This window comes from Daphnia magna, linkage group LG1 (genome assembly GCF_020631705.1).
Source record: "Daphnia magna isolate NIES linkage group LG1, ASM2063170v1.1, whole genome shotgun sequence".
Taxonomy (NCBI): Eukaryota; Metazoa; Arthropoda; class Branchiopoda; order Diplostraca; family Daphniidae; genus Daphnia; species Daphnia magna.
The window spans coordinates 12,571,234-12,593,405 of record NC_059182.1 but is presented as its reverse complement, the minus strand read 5'-3'; the positions used below and the strand labels follow the sequence as shown (position 1 = coordinate 12,593,405).

General features: G+C 40.0%; 5 protein-coding genes, 1 long non-coding RNA gene and 1 pseudogene across 6 annotated transcripts; 2 read left to right on the top strand and 5 right to left on the bottom strand.

Moving 5' to 3' along the window:
- Positions 1-619: 619 nt before the first annotated feature.
- Positions 620-2,694, bottom strand: LOC123475141 (inner nuclear membrane protein Man1-like). Its single transcript, XM_045177516.1, is given in 4 exon segments — positions 620-1,075; positions 1,077-1,199; positions 2,422-2,485; positions 2,682-2,694. Coding segments are annotated over 4 exon segments (402 nt in total). The 3' UTR covers positions 620-873.
- A 2,086-nt stretch (positions 2,695-4,780) lies between these two features.
- LOC123475001 lies at positions 4,781-8,860 on the top strand. Its single transcript, XM_045177510.1, has 14 exons — positions 4,781-4,822; positions 4,894-4,903; positions 5,558-5,629; positions 5,759-5,830; positions 5,960-6,109; positions 6,160-6,309; positions 6,360-6,431; positions 6,760-6,909; positions 6,960-7,232; positions 7,562-7,912; positions 7,964-8,113; positions 8,164-8,313; positions 8,364-8,435; positions 8,565-8,860. Exons 1-14 carry the CDS (start codon positions 4,781-4,783, stop codon positions 8,672-8,674), a joined length of 1,824 nt encoding a protein of 607 aa, XP_045033445.1. The 3' UTR covers positions 8,675-8,860.
- A 1,690-nt stretch (positions 8,861-10,550) lies between these two features.
- LOC116925553 (cullin-1) lies at positions 10,551-14,824 on the bottom strand. The gene is given in 14 exon segments (XM_045170399.1): positions 10,551-11,281; positions 11,378-11,597; positions 11,728-11,828; positions 11,929-12,036; positions 12,112-12,303; positions 12,371-12,643; positions 12,712-12,966; positions 13,031-13,210; positions 13,273-13,722; positions 13,786-13,894; positions 13,956-14,065; positions 14,147-14,333; positions 14,416-14,566; positions 14,682-14,824. Coding segments are annotated over 14 exon segments (2,442 nt in total). The 5' UTR covers positions 14,707-14,824; the 3' UTR covers positions 10,551-11,200.
- On the bottom strand, positions 14,698-15,622 carry LOC116919415 (ubiquitin recognition factor in ER-associated degradation protein 1-like). The gene is made up of 5 exons (XM_045170405.1): positions 15,478-15,622; positions 15,253-15,302; positions 15,137-15,198; positions 14,921-15,075; positions 14,698-14,839 (listed from the first exon to the last, which is right to left on the bottom strand). The coding sequence occupies exons 1-5, from the start codon at positions 15,478-15,480 to the stop codon at positions 14,726-14,728; spliced, it is 384 nt and encodes a 127-aa protein (XP_045026340.1). The 5' UTR covers positions 15,481-15,622; the 3' UTR covers positions 14,698-14,725.
- A 334-nt stretch (positions 15,623-15,956) lies between these two features.
- LOC123470278 lies at positions 15,957-16,551 on the bottom strand (annotated as a pseudogene).
- A 450-nt stretch (positions 16,552-17,001) lies between these two features.
- Positions 17,002-18,451, bottom strand: LOC116934766. Its single transcript, XR_006643901.1, has 3 exons — positions 18,360-18,451; positions 17,647-17,735; positions 17,002-17,583 (listed from the first exon to the last, which is right to left on the bottom strand). It is a non-coding gene; the product is annotated as an uncharacterized LOC116934766 (long non-coding RNA).
- A 106-nt stretch (positions 18,452-18,557) lies between these two features.
- On the top strand, positions 18,558-22,039 carry LOC116934761 (RAC serine/threonine-protein kinase). The gene is made up of 9 exons (XM_032942221.2): positions 18,558-18,693; positions 18,863-18,940; positions 19,054-19,202; positions 19,276-19,367; positions 19,473-19,713; positions 19,839-20,036; positions 20,104-20,295; positions 20,365-20,796; positions 20,857-22,039. The coding sequence occupies exons 2-9, from the start codon at positions 18,874-18,876 to the stop codon at positions 21,082-21,084; spliced, it is 1,599 nt and encodes a 532-aa protein (XP_032798112.2). The 5' UTR covers positions 18,558-18,693; positions 18,863-18,873; the 3' UTR covers positions 21,085-22,039.
- The last annotated feature ends 133 nt before the right edge of the window (positions 22,040-22,172 follow it).

The following is a 22,172-nucleotide window of genomic DNA, read 5'->3' as shown; positions in this document are numbered from 1 at the left end:
AGTATATCGGTCGGATCACAGTTACTGGGCTCGGTCTCCTCATTCACATACTATTTCAATTCATCTGCTTTTGATTCAGTAGTTTTTGTGGATATAATAGCAGCTATGAAAGAATGGTCCGTCTTGGATTTTGAACTTCCGTGTTTGGGTTTGGGATCACTATCAATCGTTGTTTCGCTGTCAGCTGGCAAACTATAGGATTTCCACATAAGATCAATCCTAAAAAACGCGATTTACGCTCACCGCGATTTGATTGGTTGATTTGAAATTTCCGCCAAATTTTCAAAAAATTTCAAAATGGCGGCGGTTCGCACCGGTTTGACGAATTCCAAACCGAGAACCGCACTGAAGTCAAAAACGGCTAAACCGAACCGACGGTTTGGTGATTTTTGACCGGCAAACCGCGGTTCGCCCCGATCGAAAATGATCGGGGCCGAGACCTAGCGGGCTCATCAGTTTTAACCAAATTATCATTAACATTGTTAATTTCTTCCGAAACCAAAGGAGTCTCCAAAGTTTCTTTTTTGGAGCAAAATCGGTCCATTTGCAATTTTGTGGATCACTTAAGTCATTTAAAGCAGTGTCTTTAAAACCCAACCGGTAATAAATTGATTGACAATTTATAAGAGCTGAGTAGTGTATTTTGTATTGTGCCATTCAAATTAAACAAGCAAAAAAATGTAAAACCCACGAATAGCGATTTCAGCTTCTTATTGAAACAGTGAATTTTTAAGGAAACAATTTGCAAATCACTACGATGCATGACACTTCATTCCCTCTTCCGTCCGAAGAAACCTCCACATTGTATCAGCGTGTCGTGTTAATTTATTTAGGGTATACAGTATTAAGCTTTGGGGATTTTGTTTCATTAATTTAAAAATGCTCGAGGGGAGATTTCCAGAACTTGGTCTGCAGAGATAATCGCTTGTCATTCGATGGCTGCAGCGGGAACGTAGCTTTGGCAGAATCCGGGAAGCGATACTGGTACCGTTCGGGTCTTAGGTACTTAACAGTCACCAAATTGCCGTCAAACCACCACCCATGAAGCGAGTGATATACTTTCCCGGCATCTTCAGCACTTGATATAGACGCAGCCTTCCCGCGAACCACGATCGACGGCCATATGCATAATTTTGCCCTTATCTGCTTTTTCCAGGATTGCGTCCTGAATACGCACCAGCCAAGAATCTCCAACCTCTCTAAAAGGAAAACGTTGTAAAGAAAATTATGTAGAAAGAGTATTTTAATCATAGCAATCGATAGATTATCGCTGTAAGTTATAATAAAGCTTAACGAATCCCTAGATGTGAAACGGAGCACACTAAGAATAAAAAAAGATTGCCCTTACAGTAGCTAAGATATTGGTTTAGTAGTAGCTAAGATGGTACGGTTTAGTATGGCCGAATCGGCATTTTCTTACTTCATTCCATTTGTTTTTTACTTGTGTGCTTGTGTCTTACAAATGTGTTCCAAATTCTTTTTCGTTTACTTCTTTCTCATTCGCACTAACATTCACTGCACTCACTCACATTCTAGCTCTGTTGGTGTTGGCTCCTGTTGGTTCTAGCTTTATCACATCGGGATTGTTTTTAGATAATAGGAATTTAACGCTTCATTCATCATTACCAATCTCACTGCTTGTTGGTAAACACTCACGGTGTAATAAGTGTTTACCGAAATCCGATAACCAAAATACATTAATCGTCGAAAAGCCATAAAAACGCGAAAGCTTCTCGCAATAATAACGATTGAAAAATAATGGCTGGGGGGCAAAAATGGCCAGCCAAATAAAAAATAACAGCTGATGGGCAAAAAATCCAGCAAAAATAAATAAATAAATAAATAGTTGGCGGGCAAAACAGACAGCAATAAAAAGATAACTGCCGGGCAAAACGGCAAGCAACACAAAAAATTTGTTGGCTGGCAAAACGGCCGGCCACATGAAAAAGCAAAGCTGGCGAGCAAAAAGGCCAGGCACTTTAAAAAGAATAGCTGGCGAGCAAAAAGGCCAGGCACTTTAAAAAGAATAGCTGGCGGGATAAAAAGGCTAGCTTATTTTAAAAATCGGCTGCAAAACAAAAATGATAGGCCGAAAAATAACAGCTGGTTGGCAAAACATCCTACACAAAAAAATAAAACTGACGGGCCGGGCCTACAAGGAAAAAACGGCTGGCGGGCAACACGGTACAAAAAGAAAAAAACAAAGAAATAGGACAGGAAACCAGCAAAAAAAAAAAAAAAAACAAAAAAACGAAAAAGAAAATCCGGTGGGGAAAACGGCCCACGAGTAAAAACAAAAAGCTGGTGGGCAAAAAGGGCCTTCAATATGAAAAGAATGATGGTGGGCCAGAAATACTTCCGATGTGAACTGGAGAAACATTTAGTAATGCCACATGAACTAAGAACATGGTTAATTCTTACATGATTAAATTTAACAAAAAAGCACCAATTATCGTACAGTATGTTCCAAAAAAATCCGACCACCCTTTTCAAATAAAAATGCCCCCTATTGTCAAATAGCACAATTGCATCGAGTTTTAGGCCAAATTGAAGCACATGGTAAAATGTGGAAAAACCATGTAAGAAATTGCCATGGAAACGAGACAACCATTAGTTAGCTCGCATCCTTACATCAGTGTGTGCTGGGAATACTTGCCGTTAGGCATAGCCAAGAATTTTACAAAGTTTTATCATTTTTCTACTCTACTGGTCTACGCGAGACAGACTAAAGGAATGGAAGTTTCGTTTCTATGGCAACCAAACATTAGTTGTAGGCGGATTTGCTTAACCAACAAAAACAAAAGAATACTTTAATTATATCATTATTAAATTATAATAATATAATATAAATCACAATTTATTAAAAAATAACAATTAGAATAATTAATATATATTAAATATATTAATTATAATAGTGACTTATTAAGTATTCTTTTAATGAAAACGTTTCAAAAAAAAGATGCATAATAATTTACTATTGTAATAAATAAATCTAATATTCACAAAAAGAAATTGTATATTATTTTATTTCAGTTAAAAAAATTTTGTAAATAGTAATTTAAATTATATTATTATAATTTAATAATGATATAATAAAAATATTCTTTTGTTTTGGGGGTTGAGCAAATCCACCTAAAATAAATGTCTGGTTGTCATAGAAACGAGATTTCCATTCCTTAACTCTGTCTCGCGTAGACCAGTAGAGTAAAAAAATGGTAAAACTTTGTTAAATTCTTTGCTATGCCTAACGGCAAGTATTCCCAGCACACACTGATGTAAGGATGCGAGCTCACTGATGGGTGTCTCGTTTCCATGGCAATTTCTTACATGGTTTTTCCACATTTTACCATTTGCTTCAATTTGGCCTAAAACTCGATGCAATTGTGCTATTTGACAATAGGGGGCATTTTTATTTGAAAAGGGTGGTCGGATTTTTTTGGAACATACTGTACGTATATGGAAAATCCAATAAATTTTGAAGAAAATACACAACACTTTTACATGAAGATGCTTCTATAATACGTTCTTAGGATTTCAGGACGCACAGACGTCAGAAACCAGAACCATGAGAGACTGCACTATTGAGGACTAGCAGACTAAATTGAAATCACGTGGTTGTGATTGGGAATACGCATGCGCAAAGGTATAATAGAAGGCCGGAGAACAAACAACATCAGATTGCAGCGCACCTAGCGCCTGACGACTGGATTCTTAACTCGCCAGTCATCACTCTGCGGCTGCAGCGTCTTATGGAGACCCCAAATTCTTCATGTTAAAAAATAAGTTTTCATAAATATCATTAAGATTTTCCCCCTTTTCTTAGTAGCAGTGGGTACCCTATTAATTTTCTCATTTCCCAATTTTTTTTCTAGCCCTAGTTCTTTCTGGTTTATTTTTATTTAGCTATTGTTTGTGAATGGTTTGTTGTTCATCCCCTTGTAGCAGACGCATTTCTGTCAGCAAACAAAATTCTTCGGCTAAAAGAGACGAGCAACTTACAAACAAAAATAAAATAAAAATAAAGTAGATAGAACTGGGGCTAGAAAAAAAAAATTGGGAAATGAAAAGATGAATACACATTCCGTTTCACATATCATATGTGTAATTCGGAATAGGACGCATTTTTTTAAATAAAAAAAAATTATAATAAGATGTTCAAATGTTGGAACAGAATCCATTTATTAAATCAAATTTACAAGATAAAATTTTGAAAGCGTTATGCTCAGCTCTGTTCGTGTAACGCGCTGTAGGAACTGAATAATTCATTTAAGGATGTAATCCCCTTTAATGATAACTGGATCAGTGTCGCGAAAGTTAAGACAACCCCTACATTTTCTACCATCGTTTGATCTTCTTCAGACTAGCGAATGCAAGTGTCGAGATACCGGCAAGCACTTAAAGGGATTCAAGTGCAATACTGACATCCTAAGACAAGCACAAGCTGCGCCGTGAAGAAGGCAAGAGAAGCAAAAAAACGTAGAGGAAGTCCGGATTAGAGGGGATTACATCCTTAAATGAATTATTCAGTTCCTACAGTGCGTTACACGAACAGAGTCCCGGAAAATGAAATTCCGTTTTCTATGACCCTTGAAATTTTTGACGATGAAAATAAAATCCAAACTAAGACTGAGCAACCACCAAACCGACAGAAACGTCGCTGTTTTTTTTTTAAATTTGAACTTATGCTCTTTTTGTTCAGCAATCTGAATGGATCAGTGTCGCGAAAGTTAAGACAACCCCTAAATTTTCTACCATCATTTGATCTTCTTCAGAGTAGCGAATGCAAGTGTCGAGATACCGGCAAGCACTTAAAGGGATTCAAGTGAAATACTGACATCCTAAGACAAGCACAAGCTGCGCCGTGAAGAAGGCAAGAAAAGCAAAAAAACGTAGAGGAAGTCCGGTTAGTCGACCAGTGCCTTCAGATTGCTACACAGAAAGAGCATAAGTTCAAATTTAAAAAAAAACCAGCGACGTTTCTGTCGGTTTGGTGGTTGCTCAGTTTTAGTTTGGATTTCATTTTCATCGTCAAAAATTTCAAGGGTCATAGAAAACGGAATTTCATTTTCCGGTACTCTGTTCGTGTAACGCACTGTAAGAACTGAATAATTCATTTAAAGATGTATTCCCCTCTAATGATAACTGGATCAGTGTCGCGTAAGTTAAGTCAACCCCTACATTTTCTGCCATCATTTAATCTTCTTCAGACTAGCGAATGCAAGTGTCGAGATACCGGCAAGCACTTAAAGGGATTCAAGTGAAATACTGACATCCTAAGACAAGCACAAGCTGCGCCATAAAGAAGGCAAGAGAAGCAAAAAAACGTAGAGGAAGTCCGGTTAGTCGACCAGTGCCTTGAGATTGCTACACAGAAAGAGCATAAGTTCAAATTAAAAAAAAAACCAGCGACGTTTCTGTCGGTTTGGTGGTTGCTCAGTCTTAGTTTGGATTTCATTTTCATCGTCAAAAATTTCAAGGGTCATAGAAAATGGAATTTAATTTTCCGGGACAATGGTTGGGGTAAAGATCTTAACGTTTTGAAATCTTTTTTCGGTAGGCCAGATTCGTTCCTGGAACTGTTGCGGCGTCGGTGGTGGAAATCCTGTCACTGTCGTAAGGACTGGCCTAGGTGAGGATCGAATACCGTTGTCCTTTTTCAGTCGATATGGATTAGCCTTCTTTACAGAAGGCGGAATACCATCTTCCGGTACAGGAGTTTGGGTAAAGATTTCCACGTTTTCAAATCTTTTTTCGGTAGGCCAGATTCGTTCCTGGAACTGTTGCGGCGTCGGTGGTGGAAATCCTGTCACTGCCGTAAGGACTGGCCTAGGTGAGGATCGAATACCGTTGTCATTTTCCAGTCGATATGGATTAGCCTTCTTTACAGAAGGCGGAAAACCATCTTCCAGTACAGGAGTTTGGGTAAAGATTTCAACGTTTTCAAATCTTTTTTCGGTAGGCCAGATTCGTTCCTGGAACTGTTGCGGCGTCGGTGGTGGAAATCCTGTCACTGTCGTAAGGACTGGCCTAGGTGAGGATCGAATACCGTTGTCATTTTCCAGTCGATATGGATTAGCCTTCTTTACAGAAGGCGGAAAACCATCTTCCGGTACAGGAGTTTGGGTAAAGATTTCCACGTTTTCAAATCTTTTTCGGTAGGCCAGATTCGTTCCTGGAACTGTTGCGGCGTCGGTGGTGGAAATCCTGTCACTGCCGTAAGGACTGGCCTAGGTGAGGATCGAATACCGTTGTCATTTTCCAGTCGATATGGATTATCCTTCTTTACAGAAGGCGGAATACCATCTTCCGGTACAGGAGTTTGGGTAAAGATTTCCACGTTTTCAAATCTTTTTCGGTAGGCCAGATTCGTTCCTGGAACTGTTGCGGCGTCGGTGGTGGAAATCCTGTCACTGCCGTAAGGACTGGCCTAGGTGAGGATCGAATACCGTTGTCATTTTCCAGTCGATATGGATTAGCCTTCTTTACAGAAGGCGGAATACCATCTTCCGGTACAGGAGTTTGGGTAAAGATTTCCACGTTTTCAAATCTTTTTCGGTAGGCCAGATTCGTTCCTGGAACTGTTGCGGCGTCGGTGGTGGAAATCCTGTCACTGCCGTAAGGACTGGCCTAGGTGAGGATCGAATACCGTTGTCCTTTTCCAGTCGATATGGATTAGCCTTCTTTACAGAAGGCGGAATACCATCTTCCGGTACAGGAGTTTGGGTAAAGATTTCCACGTTTTCAAATCTTTTTCGGTAGGCCAGATTCGTTCCTGGAACTGTTGCGGCGTCGGTGGTGGAAATCCTGTCACTGTCGTAAGGACTGGCCTAGGTGAGGATCGAATACCGTTGTCATTTTCCAGTCGATATGGATTAGCCTTCTTTACAGAAGGCGGAAAACCATCTTCCGGTACAGGAGTTTGGGTAAAGATTTCCACGTTTTCAAATCTTTTTCGGTAGGCCAGATTCGTTCCTGGAACTGTTGCGGCGTCGGTGGTGGAAATCCTGTCACTGCCGTAAGGACTGGCCTAGGTGAGGATCGAATACCGTTGTCATTTTCCAGTCGATATGGATTATCCTTCTTTACAGAAGGCGGAATACCATCTTCCGGTACAGGAGTTTGGGTAAAGATTTCCACGTTTTCAAATCTTTTTTCGGTAGGCCAGATTCGTTCCTGGAACTGTTGCGGCGTCGGTGGTGGAAATCCTGTCACTGCCGTAAGGACTGGCCTAGGTGAGGATCGAATACCGTTGTCATTTTCCAGTCGATATGGATTAGCCTTCTTTACAGAAGGCGGAATACCATCTTCCGGTACAGGAGTTTGGGTAAAGATTTCCACGTTTTCAAATCTTTTTTCGGTAGGCCAGATTCGTTCCTGGAACTGTTGCGGCGTCGGTGGTGGAAATCCTGTCACTGCCGTAAGGACTGGCCTAGGTGAGGATCGAATACCGTTGTCCTTTTCCAGTCGATATGGATTAGCCTTCTTTACAGAAGGCGGAATACCATCTTCCGGTACAGGAGTTTGGGTAAAGATTTCCACGTTTTCAAATCTTTTTCGGTAGGCCAGATTCGTTCCTGGAACTGTTGCGGCGTCGGTGGTGGAAATCCTGTCACTGTCGTAAGGACTGGCCTAGGTGAGGATCGAATACCGTTGTCATTTTCCAGTCGATATGGATTAGCCTTCTTTACAGAAGGCGGAAAACCATCTTCCGGTACAGGAGTTTGGGTAAAGATTTCCACGTTTTCAAATCTTTTTTCGGTAGGCCAGATTCGTTCCTGGAACTGTTGCGGCGTCGGTGGTGGAAATCCTGTCACTGCCGTAAGGACTGGCCTAGGTGAGGATCGAATACCGTTGTCATTTTCCAGTCGATATGGATTGGCCTTCTTTACAGAAGGCGGAATACCATCTTCCGGTACAGGAGTTTGGGTAAAGATTTCCACGTTTTCAAATCTTTTTTCGGTAGGCCAGATTCGTTCTTGGAACTGTTGCGGCGTCGGTGGTGGAAATCCTGTCACTGCCGTAAGGACTGGCCTAGGTGAGGATCGAATACCGTTGTCATTTTCCAGTCGATATGGATTATCCTTCTTTACAGAAGGCGGAATACCATCTTCCGGTACAGGAGTTTGGGTAAAGATTTCCACGTTTTCAAATCTTTTTCGGTAGGCCAGATTCGTTCCTGGAACTGTTGCGGCGTCGGTGGTGGAAATCCTGTCACTGCCGTAAGGACTGGCCTAGGTGAGGATCGAATACCGTTGTCATTTTCCAGTCTATATGGATTAGCCTTCTTTACAGAAGGCGGAATACCATCTTCCGGTACAGGAGTTTGGGTAAAGATTTCCACGTTTTCAAATCTTTTTCGGTAGGCCAGATTCGTTCCTGGAACTGTTGCGGCGTCGGTGGTGGAAATCCTGTCACTGCCGTAAGGACTGGCCTAGGTGAGGATCGAATACCGTTGTCCTTTTCCAGTCGATATGGATTAGCCTTCTTTACAGAAGGCGGAATACCATCTTCCGGTACAGGAGTTTGGGTAAAGATTTCCACGTTTTCAAATCTTTTTTCGGTAGGCCAGATTCGTTCCTGGAACTGTTGCGGCGTCGGTGGTGGAAATCCTGTCACTGCCGTAAGGACTGGCCTAGGTGAGGATCGAATACCGTTGTCCTTTTCCAGTCGATAGGGATTGGCCTTATCGTCAACTTGGTGGGATTGTGCTTCACGGCGGTATAAAGTTTCGTCGCCGAGCATCTCTTCCAGTTTTTTTATAATTTCGTTTGAAGCCTGAAGTGCGTCCCGGAGCTCCAGCATTTCAAAGTGTGTTTTCTTTAGATCTTGAGACATAAAGGAGCCTCTCCATTCCAATTCAGCAATGTGTTGTTCTAGTAATTGGAGCTGATTCACAAAAGCTGGGGATTGAGTCTCTTGTGACATTACTGAATTTAGAGGTCCATTTTGACGAATTGGTTCATTACGGCTGTCACCTTTGGAAAAGGGACTTGCTGGCGTAATTGCTGCCTCTGCCTCCAGATAAAACTGTGAAGCAGTGCGAGGCTTTGGCTTTCTCTCGTTCTCACATTCGAGGAACGATGAATTCTTGCAGATCATGTCTGCTGGGTTTGTGGTAAATTCCTCGTCAGTCGGTTGAATGAGATCGGGATATTCAGGCGGAAAACTTTTTCTGATCTTTGGTTCTGTACGTGCTTTTGGCCACGAAGGAAGCCAAGAGAAAAGTGATGCAAACACCATTTTTGAAATTGCTTTGTTTTCTTGGAGGAGAAAACTTTAAGAAACTTCGATATTTTCACCGGATATCGCTGATACCCATATCTCTTTCTCTGATGATGACTGGAGTTGCAGGTAGAACTAAGCATATTGGTATGCATTTTACAAATTTAATTTCTAATTTGTAACGAAATTTTTTTCTGGATTAGAAAGATTAATATTTTTCGAGCAGTGTTCAATAGTTTCTCTGAAGATTTGTTGATTTCAATTTAAATTAATGTAAAAACCGGTGTTGCTTTGCCGTCAGCATCATCTAGATGTGTGCGGCCATGTTGGAAGACAAAGACATGGCGATCGAAATCACTGATGGAGCAAAAGGCCTCCTCTTCCTACTTGGGCTCACCTGGGGAATATTCTGTGGAACCTGTTTCCTCAAAATATTTTAAAGGAAATTGATGCAAGCCTGTACACATAAATGAATGCTTTGTATTTGAGGCAGTGATAAGTTTCCAACAATCGAAATAAGAAATTAGCAAACAAAAATGTATCACACACAGCAGAAGAACATTTCCATCGTTCGTTAGAAACGCAAGCATGGTCCAGGTAAAAAGCTAGAAAAGAGAAAAGCCAGTTTTGTGTTTGGTTTTGTTTGTTTGTTGTTGTTTTTTCCCCATTTTGGTAGTTGTCATGGAAGGTAGAACATCAAATATGCCACATACCTCATTAAAGTTTCATATAGTAATTCAGAATAAGGGATGAACGCAAAATTTAATTATGGTAACTTTTGACAAAATCGGAGGAGCTCACCAGTTTCATTCTATGATTTACGCGGTGGCGGCAACCACACCACAGTCTACGGCGTACGGCCAACATAGTCCTCATTTCTACGAGGCACCGCGTTCTACTCTCATGGTGTACCCAATCCAAGACCCGATGAGTTCAGCCTTCATTATTGGTGTGAATTATGCTGAAAGGGAGATCAGCTTGATTTTTTCTTCAAACATAGCTCGTTCAAAGAAAGGGATATCTTTACAGTCGAGATTTTTCATTTTTCTAAATTCCATAAATGCTTTTATTGCATTAGTATACCAGTTTCATTTGGTTACTTACTTATCACGGTGTATTACAGTTTCTTCGAACAAAGAACTGTGACAATTAGAGGAAGGATTTGTATACAAAATGTACGATTTGTGTATCGAAACAGAGACGGGTGAGTCCGCATAGCATGCCCCTATTACCGCTACCAATTTCCAGCATTAGAATTTATCAGACCACCTCAGTTTGTTGTTGTAAAATGTCGAAATTATTTGGGAACACAACACTAACATACATTCTTTCGGAAATTCTAATATGAAATAATTTTCATTTTTATTTGTGATATTATTAGCAGAACTTCATACATTAACCCATTCGCACCCACTAACAATCGAAAATGATAACCTCCAGAGAGCGACAAAAACTAAGGACTCAAAATACACTTACCACTCATCCCGCAAGAAGACGGGACAATGTTGCAGCATGGTCACAAGATTTCAATCAACTTAGTACAGCCTTAGACAGGAACCCCAGTTAGCAAAGGCAAACAATTTCCTTTGGCAAAGGGCCCCTTTTCTTTCTATCGCTCAGATCCGAGGATTACGTATATACAAAGAGTTCTCAGCCAGATGGAGGGGATGAGCAGACGGGGGAAAATGCCAAATCAAAAGTGCAGTAAGATACACGAACAAAGAACGAGGAAAATAAGTAAATATAGAACGGGAGTCAAGACAGAAATGGGTATGCTAAACAGGAGTCATATGATGTATCAACTCCGTGAGCGTCTTTGTTCCTAGAATTGGTCACGGTTCCTACTGTTCGTACAAAACCGCTATTGAACAGCGGCAACAACCGTGAAAACTCTTTCTCTCCTCGACTCCCATTTTTTAGCGTAGAAGTTAAACGCGAAAATGGCAAAAGTTAAGGAAAAACTCGCAGGATAAAGAAGTCATGCGAGGTAGGAATAAGTATCCTTCTGTCCCTCGGTTCTCTCCAAGTATTCCTTTTCGATGAGAATGTCAATACATTTCTGAAAGAAAAAAAAAAAAATTAACATATGACAGAAATATAGTTTATACAAATGTTTATAGATAAAGTTGTGCCAATAAGTAAATCAAAATAATACCTTTATTATGTGAACTCTCGGCTTGAACCGAGAGGAGAGCTGATTTAGAACCTCAGCTAGTAACTGTTGATGTTTAAGTACTTTGCGCATTTTCATGATTCGTACAATTGCGGCTTGGATCAATAGCTTCCTGTCTTCTTCTAAATGCCGTTGCGTCGCTTCTTGCTCTTGTTTCAGTTCCGCCTTAATTGGAATGTTGATGTTAACGCGTAATTTTTTGCTGAAATTGAGTAATTTTATAAAATGTTACAAGCTTCGCTACTTTGCAGAAAAGGTTCAAGACAAGAATAAAGCCGATAAGATAAAGACGAGTGGCTACGAACTAAGTAATATGATAAACCGTTCCTTACTTTTTGTATCCAACAAAAAGCGACAGCTGAGATGACTGCTGCAATTCGTTTTTGTCATCGTCAGACGACAACAGTTTAGATTTCAGCAGAATTTGTGCCACCTGAAAGAAACAACAAACAAATTAATATAGTAATGAATAAATAAAAGAAAAAGATGTTGGCGAATCAAAAAGGCTTCTGCACTTAAGAGGCCGTAATAACCTACAGCAATAAATCCATTTTGATTCCTGTTGCATCGCTTAGCTGTGTGGCTGTCCAAGTAGTAGAGACGTTGTATTGCAAGAGTACAGCCATCTGTAAAGTTGAAGCCTACAGAACAATTCAATAAAAAATGCATAAGAAAAAGAGGAATACCATAACACATTAAATCCAATTTTAAGAAACCTGAAGAGTGTATCTATTTTTGAAACAATTGGTGACTAATTCGCCTTTAGACATCTGATAGAGCCAATGTAATTTGCGACCACTGTGTTGGCTGCTGTAAAAGGTAGTAAAACGTTGGACGGAGCGCTCTAATTCGGATGGAAGAGAAAAGTTGACTGATTGCTGAAAAGGCCACGAACCAAACGACAGGACCTGTTGTGCAAATTAAGAAATAGAATATCATTCGTTGCTAACTTTAAACTTCTTCTAGCCTTCTAACCTGAATACTGAAGTCGATGTCAAGCGGCTCGGCAGAATTGGTTAGATGGCGCTTAAATTGTTCGTTGAGATCTTTACTGACTCCGATGATGTCTTCAAACATGCGCTGAAGTTTAGAAGTATATTCGAAACCACAGGCTTGTTTTAATTTGGAGATCATTGACGCTTCGGCGTCGTCCGAAGCCGACATATGCGGCACCAAACGCTTTGCCAGCATTTTGCTGTAGAACCTCTGGAATACGTCTTTGTCTTCAATATACTTGAAGACGACCATCTATATAAAACACGTTCAATCAATAAATTGGTGTGCGTAAAGAGAAATCATTGATAGATAAAACTAACCACTTGATTTAACGTATCCTCTAATTCGGCCTCTTCAGGATTTTTGGCGCTCTTTTTCAGTAAAAGATCACAGTATTTGGCCAGCAATTCTGGCGATTTCGACGAGGAATTTGCAGCCTTTGTCATTGCGTTGCTATTAATGAACCTCCCGCAAGCTTTGTCCAAAGCGGCCACAAATCCGGCATCGTTATGAAACGCTGACATCACAAGGGCGTTGTATTTACGATGCACGTCCAAAATGGTAGTAACGTAAACCTTTGTGACCGTCCGTAAACGTTATTCGAGTATTGCTTCGTTGTACATCAGTAGGTCGACATACCTTAGGATCATTGTGTGCTGCTTCTCCTTTGCGTTCGATGGCCGACAAGCCTTGCTGGGTTATGTGATCTTCGAGCAATGTTCGCAATTCCGTTAACCCTTCTGATATGCGCGACACCAATTGGTACATCCGCCCGAGGTCATCATGTTTGTCGTCGGCAAGGAGGTGTTGAAATTCCGCCTGAAGAATAAAGAGATATAAATAAGAAAAGGGGCTCCAACCATCTGATGAAAAGGGTATACCTGAAAGATCTCCAAATGCTTTTCTATGAGGACTTTTTCACAGGTTTTGCTTAATTTGTCAAGGGTGGCTTCGTGCAAGCATGTCTGCACTCGTTTTTGTTCCTCAGTTAACCGCTGTTCGGCTCGCTTCATGTACTCTGTCACTGGATTGTGGCGGAGGAACTCGGCACTTTCCCGGGTGTAGAAGCGCTCGGTATCCTCTAAGAATGAATTCTCAAATGACTCCTTATAGACCGATAAATTCTGTCCCTTGGCTGACTGATCTTCCTCGTTCAAGCCAAAAAAAAAAAAAAAAAAGAGATATTTTACGTATTCGGATTTTCTGTTCTCCATCTATGTAAGCAAAGTACCAAGTTCAACGTAGCAGTTCATGACACCGCTAACTAATCGTGTATTAATAGGATCTCCGTTTCGCTCTTTTTCAATGAGTTTCAGCACGGCATTTGTTACCTATTGTTAAATGAAATTGGATCAAGTTGTAGGGAAAAAGTAATTCATCTAGGGTTGTAGTACTTGTTTGTGGAGATGGCGAAATAAGTTTTCTCTCCATGTAACAAGCGCCAATTGATAAATTTCGTAAATTCCTTTCTGCCCTTCTTCACACTCTCGTTTCACCCAATGTCTATTGAAATAATTGTAATTAATAATTTTTCCACTCTTAATATCGCATCAAACCTCGTTACCGATTTAAATAGGCACAAACTCCGTTCAAAACCTTTGAGCTGAACTGGTATTCTTCCCGTTGTTGTGAGTAAAACTTGAGTACAGTTTCATCCATGTAGTCAACTCCATTCTACCAAAACAGAAAAATAATTTGCAGAAGACAGCTTTCCCTAGGGCCAGTGCAAGGTATAGATTTGTATTGGAGATATACCTTAAGAACACTGACTAAATGAGCCTTTAGGTATTCCTTTAATCTTTTATACAGTTCATGTCCCACAAACTGGGCCCCACCAGCCGCCTGACTCTTTTTGGCTTTACTAGTGGCAGCAGAGGGGATTGAAACTGAATTTCCCCTTCCTCCTTGATTATTTACGTTGGTGCAATAATCGTACACATGACTGAGAAAGATTATACATATTACTTTTAACATAAACAAAAGGGAAATAAAATAAAAATAAATGGTGTTAATAAAAATATTACGTGTATAGATCCATGTACTGTTTTTTAGACATGGCCTGTTTGTTGTAGACTTTTTCAATGCCTTGTAAAAGGTCTGACCAAATGTGTTCCAGATCTATGGGTGCTTTAGACCCATAACTGCTTTGGCCACGTTGTCTGGACATCATTGCACCTAAGAGAAAGATGTAAAATATATCATTACCATCAAATTGCCCATGTTTCAAGTCCAAAGTCCTATGTAAGAAATGAAATGGCTAGTGTTGGAAGAAGCCAATGGTATTGTTTACCTTTTACATCACTTGACTTGACCATTTAAAACGCAAAGCATTTTCTAAAACAGCTTTGTGATTGCTGATATCCAAAAAGTCTTCAGACTGTGGTTGAAACTTGGAGAAGGTTGCAACAGGTAATGATGCACTTTCAATGTTAAGCAAATCACCTTCATCTAAAAGAAGGTTCTGCATCATCTAATATATAAATACAATAACTTTGTTGGAATTTTATGAATATTTTAGTTGAAACTTACCCAGTAAGGTAGGTATATTTTACTTTCATCTGCAACAAATTCTAATACTCCACAATGAGTAATACGACCCTCTCTAGGGTTTGTCAATTTAAACAACATTGGGTACACAATATGAAGCCTTGTCAACTGATCCAGGGCAGAGGGTGGCATTATAACTAAATAAGAAACACAAGATAAAGCAGGAGATAATTAGGCAGATAAAAAAAATCTATTTACTTTTTCCTCCTTTTTCAACATCTTGACGTTCTTGACCAGGCAACATGGAGACTGAATAACACCTAAAAAAACCTTTCTGAGTTAGCACCACTTCAAATAGTATGTATACAATTTACCTGTATTGGGTATTAAATGGCCGAGGCATTTCCAGAAAACCAAACCCAAACTGGATGTAAAATAACAAATAGCAATCAGCCTTTTACTTATTGGTATGAATATCATATCATAGAAATATTTTGTGTAATTGTATTCGTATTATCTACCATTGAGAGGTTCGAAATGACGAATCTCAATATCGAAGATAAATTACCCTTAACAGTATTTTTTGAGCCCATGCTTACCATTTTGTATTCTTTAAAAGTAAACTATCACAATATTATTCTCTCTTTCTTCACAAATTTCGTCAACTCGTCAATCAGAGAATAGAGCAGTAAAACATCCTACGTTGCACGTTCTCCACAAATGCGAAAATCTTATTTGTGTCGAAGTTGGTCTGCTGCGGGTAGGGCTCGGCCCCGCGACGATGGGGTACGATTTTGGCCGAACCGCGCGGTTCCTTTTTTTAAAAAGGCCAAACCGGTGCGGTTCGGTTTATCAATTTTTGGGAACCGATCACACCGCGGTTTCCGCGGTTTGTTGAGTCACACCGCGGTTCTTACGGGTCACACCGCGGATTTAGGAAAAACAACAACACACCGCAGTTTTAGGAAAAACAAGAACACACCGCGGTTTTAAACAGTTTACACATCAAGTTTTACACAGTTTACACAACAGTATAAGTCGTAAATTATGTGAAAAACCAGTTGTATTTTTGCCCACATCATTACAACAATTTTCTTAATCATCATTCGTCAATGTTTTCAATATCGAATTCAGTCAGATTGTGGGAACGTGAATCAATTTCGTTGATCAAACCGGCTTTAAACCATGAGCGCAAGCAGATGAGGGCTTCAACAGTCTCGGAATTAAGGCTAAAATCCTAGCAATTCCAAAACAATCTTTTCGAGTGCTGAACGCCCTCTCACTGCCTGCACTAGTGGCTGGAATGCTTAACATATCTCTAGCCATGTTTGATAATTTAGGCCATCTTTTAGACCTTTGGTCCCAGTAACTTAGTATATCGGTCGGATCACAGTTACTGGGCTCGGTCTCCTCATTCACATACTGTTTCAATTCATCTGCTTTTGATTCAGTAGTTTTTGTGGATATAATAGCAGCTATGAAAGAATGGTCCGTCTTGGATTTTGAACTTCCGTGTTTGGGTTTGGGATCACTATCAATCGTTGTTTCGCTGTCAGCTGGCAAACTATAGGATTTCCACATAAGATCAATCCTAAAAAACGCGATTTACGCTCAACGCGATTTGATTGGTTGATTTGAAATTTCCGCCAAATTTTCAAAAAATTTCAAAATGGCGGCGGTTCGCACCGGTTTGACGAATTCCAAACCGAGAACCGCACCGAAGTCAAAAACGGCTAAACCGAACCGACGGTTTGGTGATTTTTGGCCGGCAAACCGCGGTTCGCCCCGATCGAAAACGATCGGGGCCGAGCCCTACACATTTCACTAAGTTTCAGACATCACATTGGAATTGGATTGGGAGTTTGGGACCTGGGACTGGGAGTTGGGACTTTGGATTGGGAGTTGGCCTGTTGGAACTGGTTGTTGGAAAGGTATCTCGGAAATTTTCGTAGAATTTTCTGCTGACAGCACTCATCTCAGATTTAGCGTAGCTGAGGGTTAAAACGAAGAACAACATGGTTCTGTCGACGCTGTTTTAGCTTATACGTCAAGAAAAATTTAAAAAGCATATACTTAAAATTCCTAATACACGACGAACCTTAAAAATCCATCAAAACGATGACTTACGCTGAAAAGTTATTTTGTATTTTTCAGGATTCGAACCATAGTACCATACATTCAGCGTAGTACATCTAGATTACTCGCGCAGTAATTCTTTAAAATAAAAACAAGTACGTGTCATACTGAATAGTAACAACAAGTCGGTCAAAAGAATTTTATGATACAAAGTAACCTAATTCCAAATACCGCGGTAAACATCATACTTTAAATTTTTAAATTGTGATAGGCAAAGGCTGAATGCCGAATCGATATTTTAGAAATAAAATATCATTGAAAGACCCAACGCAAAATAAATTTGCACAACAATGCTGTCTGTTGCCATGTACTAAGATGCAACTGTTAAGAGTAAATACTTTTTTATGCTGTGTTTTTAAGTTCTGATAAGAACATGACGGTTCAAGTTTGGCGCCGAAATGCGACATTCTTTTGTTTCAGTAGTTCGTGAGAATGACGCTGTATAATTGTGGCGCTGTTCGGTCATACGCATTCTTGCAACTTGTCCAACGAGGAAAAGGGGCCAGGATAAAATGCGGACGTGGACCGCGGACTGCGGAAAGGAGAAACTGCTGACTTTCACCTGCGCACTGGCCCAAAAATTTTGACAGATTTTTCGTGGACTTAGGGATAAAATGCGTACCGTTTCGTACATGGAGCGATTGAAAGTGCGCACCGGGCAGGATAAACTGCGGACTGGTATCTGCGGACTTCATGCCCATATCCAATATTAAATTTCAAACTAAAAATAGTATTTTAAAGTCAACATTAGTACATTACGTACTATTCAAAATATGAAAGTAAAGGACAGATTATATCACATGGTTACTTCTTAACTAGGTAAACTCTTGGTACAACAATGCAAATAAAACATATAATAAACTTAAAGGCATTTTGGGCATTTCCAAGGGGTTTTTAAAGACTCCTGAAAGGCATAATAATGCATTTCTTTTGGTAGACATTCCTTGTGGTACCAAACTTTGCAAAGTATGGTACCACACTGCCGTCTTCTGAAGGACGACGTACCTGCGCTACGGTTGTCTAATTCAAATTCTTAGTTGCGCATCAAAGAAAATAGAATATATAATGGATTTGGCCTATAGGAAAAAAAATAAAAAATAGTCAACCGCTAAGAACTGTGCGCATTTTTATTTTTATTCATTGGAATTGTTGCATGCATACATATTTTTTTAAAGCAACAGTTATCAAACAACAGCCAATACATGACAAAAATGAGGTTGATCTGTCTTGACTAGAGTAAATTCAATGCTTGTAAAGAACAAAAGTCAAATTTTGCTGCTATATATATTATGAAATTTTAATGTTAAATACTATTATAGTATTATGAAATGAAGACTTTACTTACCGATTTTCTGCCTTACCATAACAAATAGACATGTCTATATGGAATGCTGTATCCCCGTACAATACACGGACTGCGGACAGCTGCCCTGTGGAGAAACTGCGGACAGCTGCTCTGTGGAGAAACTGCGGACTACTGTCAAAAATTTTGGGCCAGTCCGCAGGCGAAAGTCCGCTGGTGAAAGTCCGTAGTTTTTCTTGTCCGCAGTCCGCGGTCCCCGTCCACATTTTATCCTGACTGTCCAATGAGGGAAAGGACGCAATTGTGAAAACAATTGGAAATTCTCTTGTTTGGGGGAGATTAATAATATTTTGATGGTTAAACACGTAAAGTTGCGGTAAATGAATTTCATACTTAGCATTTAATATGCCATTCCGAAAAAGTTACGCTTCATTATTCCCAATAATCGTTTCCGTTCCTACAATGTCCATATTGTTGTTTTCTCTAGTTCAGTTGTTGTGATCCTATTACAGTTAAACTTGCATAGACTTATACTTCTATTTTAGGTATTGATATAATGGCTGAGTCTGTGGCACCAGCAAAAACTCCTTCTACCATAAAGGAAGGCTGGCTGCTTAAAAGAGGTAAACTGAAAAAACTCTGCTACAGAACCTTACACACAGCTTTCACTTAAATTATTGCATTGGAATATGTTATGCATTCTCATTCATGTTAAACTTTCATTTTTTTTTCTTAGGAGAACACATAAAAAACTGGCGTCAAAGATATTTTGTCCTACTGGATGATGGATCATTACTAGGATTCAAGCATAAACCAGAGCCAAACATAGGACTTGCTGAACCACTCAACAATTTTACTGTGAAAGGATGCCAAATTATGAAAGCGGTAAAACATTTTACTAAACAATAGCTTATAGAATATCATTACTTTGTTTTTTCATTTTCTTGTGATGCCAAAGGACCGTCCAAAACCATTCACTTTTCTGATTCGAGGTCTTCAATGGACAACTGTCATTGAAAGGACTTTTCATGTTGAGTCTGAAAAAGAAAGGTATTTGAAGGGTCAAAACCTCATTAAAAAAATATGTACATAATAGTGGTTTTCTTTTGCATGAATTCATAAAACTGTGAGTATAACTTTGTTGCTGGATTTTAGGGAAGAATGGATGGCCGCTATTGAGCATGTTGCTGAACGGCTTCACACAGACCCTGATAGCAATGATGTAGATATGTCCGCCGTTTCTGAAGAAAACGATCTAAAGGGCTCCTCATCACCGTTATCGCTATCCAACAAAATGGTTTCTTCGCCGATGGATGCAGGGAATGATGAATTCCAAATGAAATTTCTCGTAACCGGAACGTCGAATAGACCCCATCATTCGGGGAAAAAGAAAGTGGTACGTAATTAAAGAGAGAAAAAAAAAAGGTAGTTTGTTAATAGTGAAGACCGTTTTATCTTTTGTAACTATTTCTCATTCCACTGTTTTACTTATTTATTAATTTTTTTATTTGTTTGAAACAGACTTTAGAAAATTTTGAGTTCATCAAAATGTTGGGCAAAGGCACTTTTGGAAAGGTGATTCTTTGCCGAGAAAAAGGCACTGGACACTTGTTCGCCATCAAAATCTTAAAAAAGGAAGTCATTATTGCGAAAGACGAAGTTGCCCACACGCTTACGGAAAACCGCGTATTGCAAACCACCAACCATCCTTTTTTGATTGTAAAATTGTTTTCATTCAATAATATTTCACCCTTTCTCATTCATATTTATTTAAACTCCTTAACAGGCATTAAAATATTCCTTCCAAACAGCTGAACGATTGTGTTTCGTAATGGAATATGTTAACGGAGGTGAACTGTTTTTTCATCTTTCGCGTGAGCGAATTTTTTCTGAAGACAGAACGCGGTTTTATGGAGCGGAAATTCTTTCGGCGCTAGGTTATTTACACGAGCAAGGCATTATCTATAGGGACCTTAAGGTAACAACATTCTAAATAAATTATTTTGTTTCTTGGAGTTTCATTTACTAAACTGATCTCTGTTAACAGCTGGAAAACTTGTTACTCGACAAAGATGGACACATCAAAATTGCTGACTTTGGACTCTGTAAAGAGGATATCACTTATGGACGGACTACCAAAACCTTTTGTGGAACACCCGAGTACCTTGCCCCCGAAGTCCTTGAAGACAACGACTACGGGAGGGCAGTAGACTGGTGGGGCTTGGGTGTCGTCATGTACGAGCTCATGTGTGGTCGTCTTCCGTTTTACGACCGAGATCACGACGTTCTTTTTGAACGTATTCTTTTGGAAGAAGTTAGATACCCTCGAACGATATCCCAGGAAGCGAAAGATCTTCTTGGCGGCCTTTTAGCTAAGGACCCACATAAGAGATTAGGAGGCGGCCCGGAAGACTATAAAGAAATTACTCAACATCCATTTTTCCTACCGATTTCTTGGACAGATCTAGTTCAACGAAAGGTAAGTGACGTGCTGTTTATATTTGTATGTTTTGATTTTACTCATTTTTCCAACACGCAGATTCCGCCACCGTTCAAGCCGCAGGTGGTGAGTGAAACAGACACCCGATACTTCGAATCAGAATTCACAGGTGAATCTGTGGAATTGACCCCACCAGATCCTGGGCCTCTACACAGCATCAGCGAAGAAGTAGAGCCACCTTGCTATTTCGAAAAATTTTCTTACTGCCCGGAAGTTAGCTCCACGTTGGGTTCTAACACCTCGCTGACGCATACAGCGCTCGGCTAATTTCCGTTTCGCATCTTCTCGAATTCTTCGATAACAAACTACAGAGCCCAGTTAGGTGTGCATCACAAAAAGAGCACACTCGCCCTGCCAGTGCCGAGTATTGAAGCCGGTGTAAAGAGAGCCACATACATTGTCTCTTCTCTAGAGTAGACACCGGTCGTTTGCCAGACAAATAAAAGCATTTAGTTGAAACAAGATTTCATGGGCTAGCTCAGAGACAGTCGCCACACGGTTTTCTTTATTTTATGTAAATCCCTTCCGATAAACTCCGGTGCAGCTGGCCTTCGATAGCATGAAGTCAATCGACCTTCGGACCTACTAAGTAGTTATACCAGTAAGAGTGAAGACATTTCCGTTGAAAAAGAGGGGGAGGGAACATCTCTAACTACGTCAAGTAAATCGGTCGTGTTTTAATAGAAATCACCCAGTAGTAGTAGATAGCTCCGTCTTTCCCTCTCTCGGTCCCCAATCCCTTGTTGACCTTATTAATTATTGCAGATTATGTTGGTATTTTTGTCCTTTTTTTATTGCTATTTTGCGATCTTCGGAACCCACCCAGTGATCACTTTATAAAATGGGAGACTGTTTGCTTTGTTCTTTGTCATTTTTTTTCCTCGGTTAGTAGGGCCTCCTTCTCCCCTTAATTTTCTTCCTGCGTAACCCTATGAAAAGATCAAATTGTTCGTTACTTCTTACTCTACGAATTACAGCTCGTATGTGGGCTGATGCCTACTTCATTCGTTATCCTACCGCCTAAAAAAATTGTTTCTCGAATCCCTTTCTTTTACCGTTGCTTATCACTGTGAAATTGCATATGTCGTGACTTCTCCTCCTTGTTCGAGTCTCCCAAACTATGCACCCCAGGTAACGCGTGGGACTTTTGCTGTTGCAATTTTTGTGTGTATGCGCCCCCTCCTCCTCTTTTTGCTACTGTATGATACACATTTTCTGGGAATCGATTCTATTTTATGTCTTCCTCCTCAAAGTGGCAACCATGAAATAGTTGGATACAACGATTATATTGTCACGAGAATTTTTGCATACAGGCATAGGGTCAATCAAGATGGTAGATCGGTTGACAATTTAGC

Excerpts from the sequence above, each read along its gene's own strand:
- LOC123475001 (XM_045177510.1), top strand. The coding sequence starts at position 4,781 with ATGCAAGTGTCGAGATACCGGCAAGCACTTAAAGGGATTCAA. Across the intron at positions 6,110-6,159 it reads AGGCGGAAAACCATCTTCCG|GCCAGATTCGTTCCTGGAAC; the intron begins GTACAGGAGTTT and ends CTTTTTCGGTAG. Across the intron at positions 7,233-7,561 it reads TGCCGTAAGGACTGGCCTAG|GCCAGATTCGTTCCTGGAAC; the intron begins GTGAGGATCGAA and ends CTTTTTCGGTAG.
- LOC116919415 (XM_045170405.1), bottom strand. Across the intron at positions 15,076-15,136 it reads TGTTGAAAAAGGAGGAAAAA|TTATAATGCCACCCTCTGCC; the intron begins GTAAATAGATTT and ends TTTCTTATTTAG. Across the intron at positions 14,840-14,920 it reads AAATATACCTACCTTACTGG|ATGAAGGTGATTTGCTTAAC; the intron begins GTAAGTTTCAAC and ends ACCTTCTTTTAG.
- LOC116934761 (XM_032942221.2), top strand. The coding sequence starts at position 18,874 with ATGGCTGAGTCTGTGGCACCAGCAAAAACTCCTTCTACCATAAAGGAA. Across the intron at positions 18,941-19,053 it reads AGGCTGGCTGCTTAAAAGAG|GAGAACACATAAAAAACTGG; the intron begins GTAAACTGAAAA and ends TTTTTTTCTTAG. Across the intron at positions 19,714-19,838 it reads ATTCGGGGAAAAAGAAAGTG|ACTTTAGAAAATTTTGAGTT; the intron begins GTACGTAATTAA and ends TGTTTGAAACAG.